The 3,646-nt window shown below is 43.0% G+C and overlaps 1 protein-coding gene across 1 annotated transcript in view; it reads right to left on the minus strand.

Moving 5' to 3' along the window:
• Window positions 1–3,640, minus strand: part of LOC135506256 (delta-like protein 4) — a 24,384-nt gene extending 20,744 nt beyond the window's left edge. The window contains exons 1-4 of the mRNA XM_064925778.1: window positions 3,291–3,640; window positions 2,887–3,147; window positions 2,380–2,437; window positions 972–1,238 (exon numbers count right to left, since the gene is read on the minus strand). Coding sequence (XP_064781850.1) covers window positions 972–1,238; window positions 2,380–2,437; window positions 2,887–3,147; window positions 3,291–3,344 — 640 coding nt within the window. The 5' untranslated portion in view covers window positions 3,345–3,640. The remainder of the gene's footprint in view (window positions 1–971; window positions 1,239–2,379; window positions 2,438–2,886; window positions 3,148–3,290) is intronic.
• Window positions 3,641–3,646: the final 6 nt, after the last annotated feature.

Below are 3,646 nucleotides of genomic sequence, written 5' to 3' on the forward strand. Positions count from 1 at the left end.
TGGCGCTAACCCTCCCAACTGGCTGTTCTCCCTGTGAAAGTATGAGTTCCTTCAGTTTCTGTTCTGTCCAAAACATAGAGAAGAGAACCAGCGTTTGTTTTTATGCTCATTCTGTAGTGCACCTATGTCTTAAGCATATTGTGTGTTTTGTACAACTATGTTGCTTGTCCTCATATTCAGCAAACAGCCCCTCTCCAACAGCATCTCTTGATCCCCTAGGGACTACACACAAGGCGGAATCCTTCTCATACACTTACTATAAACGCTGTAGCCCTACAGAGATGACCTCTTGACCAATGTAGCAAACATGTGCTCATCTCCACACGGTTATTTCTGTGGCCCTTTTTATGTGTATGAAGAAAATGGAAACTTCCTGCGCCATAAAGGCCCAGGCCTCTCAGCAGAGTACGCAGTAGGTTAACATACAGGGGGCAACACTTTCCTCATTCTGTCTATTTATCCCTCTATCTCTCACAGGACCAGTGCATCAGGACAAGCTTCCAACAAAACCCTGAGAGACTGTGGCATCCATCCCGCCGCTGCCACCAGTGTAGCAATTGAGGAAAACCAAATCAATTCAGCCTTGAACCCTACAGCTGTTACGAGTAACCAACTGCTGTGCCATTTAACAACCAAACCTCTCGGCAGAGGCCACAGACTACCTATATACAAGTAAACCACAGCTACACCTTTCACTCGCTTTCTGAAAACGATGTACCAACAAGCTTGGGGAAAACTAAAAGCACAGCGAAACTCATGGAAGAAACAGCTAAAGTGCATCAAAAATGATGACCAAGCTAGAAGGAAAAAACACTGGCCTATAGTAAAGGCCTGTACTCATTGAAGAAGTTGTGATTGTATATCCAACATATTGGTCAAAGACATGTGACATGGACTCTGATAAGCCAGTGGGGTTGAGTTGTGTTTTTTTTTTTGGTTCGATAACGGTTGGTTTCTCTCGGTTTGCTTACGTTCTTCGCAGTATTCCCCCTTCCAGCCGGGCAGACAGGACAACTGCCCGTCGTCGAGGTCGCAGGTGTAGTGGCCAAAACGGTCGTCCCTCGGCGTGCATATTTTGGAACAACTTTCTCCGTAGTAATTGTCATTGCAGATGAAGCGGTAAGAATACCTTAACTCCGTCTGTCGGACGCTCTGAACATCCAGAGACCAGGCGGTCCCTACGCCCAGCTGTCTCTGGATGGAAAAGGAACTAATCAACATCTCTGGGTTGCTGGTGTCTGGAAGGGAAGAAGAGAGAGAGAGAGGAAGAGGAAGAGAGATAGAAAGGAAGAGCAAGAGAGATAGAAAGGAGAGAGAGGGAGGGAGAGAGAGAGAGAGAGGAAGAGAGAGAGATAGAAAGGAAGAGAGAGAGAGGAGAGAGGGAGAGAGAGAAAGAGACAGAGAGCGAGAGGAAGAAAGAGCGAGGGAGAGAGAGAAGAGAGAGAGAGGAAGAGAGAGAGAGAGAGAAAGGAAGAGAGAGAGGAGAGAGAGAGAGAAAATGCATTAGTTACATCAATCGATAATCAATCAATAAATTACTTTTTAGTTGTCACAAGGTGCTTTTTACAGTAACACAGCATAGGCGCCAAAGTGAGATCCAAAAGGAACGAGTCTGTTTTCTAACAGCCATGTTGGAAAAGTAGTCTTCTGTGCTACAATCAAGTTCCACATCCATTGTCTAACTGGGTCTAATGATGCCTGTTCCATTATTCTCTATAATCCATTGTTCTCCTATCATTCAATATATTCCATCTCCTGCCATATCTCATGATACGATTGAAATATCCTAGACCTATTTCGATGTGAAATATCTCCGTTCACTGGGCTTGAATATGTAGCTGTGGCCCTACAGCCTGCCTTTACACAGATCAGATGGCTTCATATCAAATCTCATATCAAAGAACAAAACCATAATGGTTTTAGATGGACAATAAACTGAGATTAAAATGTCCTCTTCCTTTCTGTCAGCAAAAAAAAAAAAAAAACCTTCCCAGGCTGCTTCCAATGGGCGGAACAGAGCAAGGTGTTAAATACAGGAAAATGTAGTCAGATAATTTTGGCAGCCTCTGTGTGTTCTCACCAAAGCCCTCAACTCGTTCCCACGCCAAAAATACACCGTAGGAAGTCACATTGTGTTGGAGCACAAGAATGAAAAAAGGTGTTTTGAAGCTGAGCAACAAAGGGTTGCATAAAGGAGTAGAAATTAGAAGAAATAAATATAGGGAACAATTAACAGTAAGGGGAATGGATCAATGATAGTGAGAAGACACTCATTATGGATAAAGGTTTGACATTTAAAAAGTGCTTTAGTTATAGAGGGACTATTTGTGAAATGTGTAGAAAGGTCGCCCTCTTGCGGCGTTGAATAGATCGACTTACCAACAGGTAGATCTGTTGAAGGTGAATACCAGGCTTCAATTATCAAAGAAAACGATCCCTAAAGACAGAACGCATTCAGTCATTAAAAAATATCATTCAAAATCCAGTTCGTACAGGCAAAATAATTACATTTGACAATATCACACTTTATCACAGCTAGAATTGAGCGTAATTTAAAAACGAACTGTCTGTTTATGCATGGCTATATAATTTAGGATTGTAAAATTTGCATAGAGGCAAACATGTAATATTAGGTTATACCGCCGTGCGGTGCATTTAGAAATAAACAACGTCGTGTGTTGTGTGTCAATCCTCTCTGTGTGTGTGTTTGGTTATACACACAGCATTACCTAATGATGGCTTATCTCATTACTCACCAATAACTGGTGCGCTTTCTTTCTCTCCAAACCAATCACAACCCGCCTGCTTCACAACACAACAACACTGACCTTGGCATGGTATACATTCAACTAATAATATGGACTGCATCTAGGCTGTTTGTCTTACCGGCCATCCGAAGTTGAACGGTAGTCGGATGGGTCTACTGAAAGCTCCCCCGTCCATGGCGCTAAAGGAGTTGGTCCCTAGCACCGGTGTCAAGGCATTTCCAAAAATACAGTCACCTGGCGACACGACCGCCTGGTAGTTCTTAAGACAAACACGAAAGAAAGTCCTGCAGTTGAGCCTGCACGAGTTGCCATTCTCCAGCAATCCTTTGCTGTTTTTAAATTCATGTAGATCGATCTCAAAAACACCGGATCCAAATACCTAAAAAAAAAAGAAGAGAAGATGTGATTTTTTTGAAAACACCGTTGCGCACACGCTAAAATAGACCATTTCATTGGAATAGGCTACTTTGAGTGATCATTCGTTGACAGCTCCTGCAGGGTATCCAGCCGATTCCTCCTTACCTGTGTCAGTACAGTGGTGCTGAATGCGATGGTAAAAGTGAACCAAGCTGCCATCCTTCTCGCTGATCCAGGGCAGACGCGTCACCCGCCAATATATCCCCTATATTCCAAAATCCACTATTCCAAAGTGTTGGGGGGGAACCAAATAAAAAAGCAGAAAGAAAGAACAAAATATAAATCCTTCTTCTCGTTCCACTTCGTTGTTTTTCCGTAATTAGAATCTTTGTTGGATGCTCCAATCTGCCAAAATATGTTTTAGAATTCCCAGGTTATCCAAAAGAGGTAAAGGTTTAACGAAAGACCAATATCCAATATTCTGTCCCCTCTCCCTCTCTGTTCGCGCTGTTCTCCTCTTC

This window comes from Oncorhynchus masou, chromosome 19, assembly GCF_036934945.1.
Source record: "Oncorhynchus masou masou isolate Uvic2021 chromosome 19, UVic_Omas_1.1, whole genome shotgun sequence".
Lineage (NCBI taxonomy): Eukaryota > Metazoa > Chordata > Actinopteri > Salmoniformes > Salmonidae > Oncorhynchus > Oncorhynchus masou.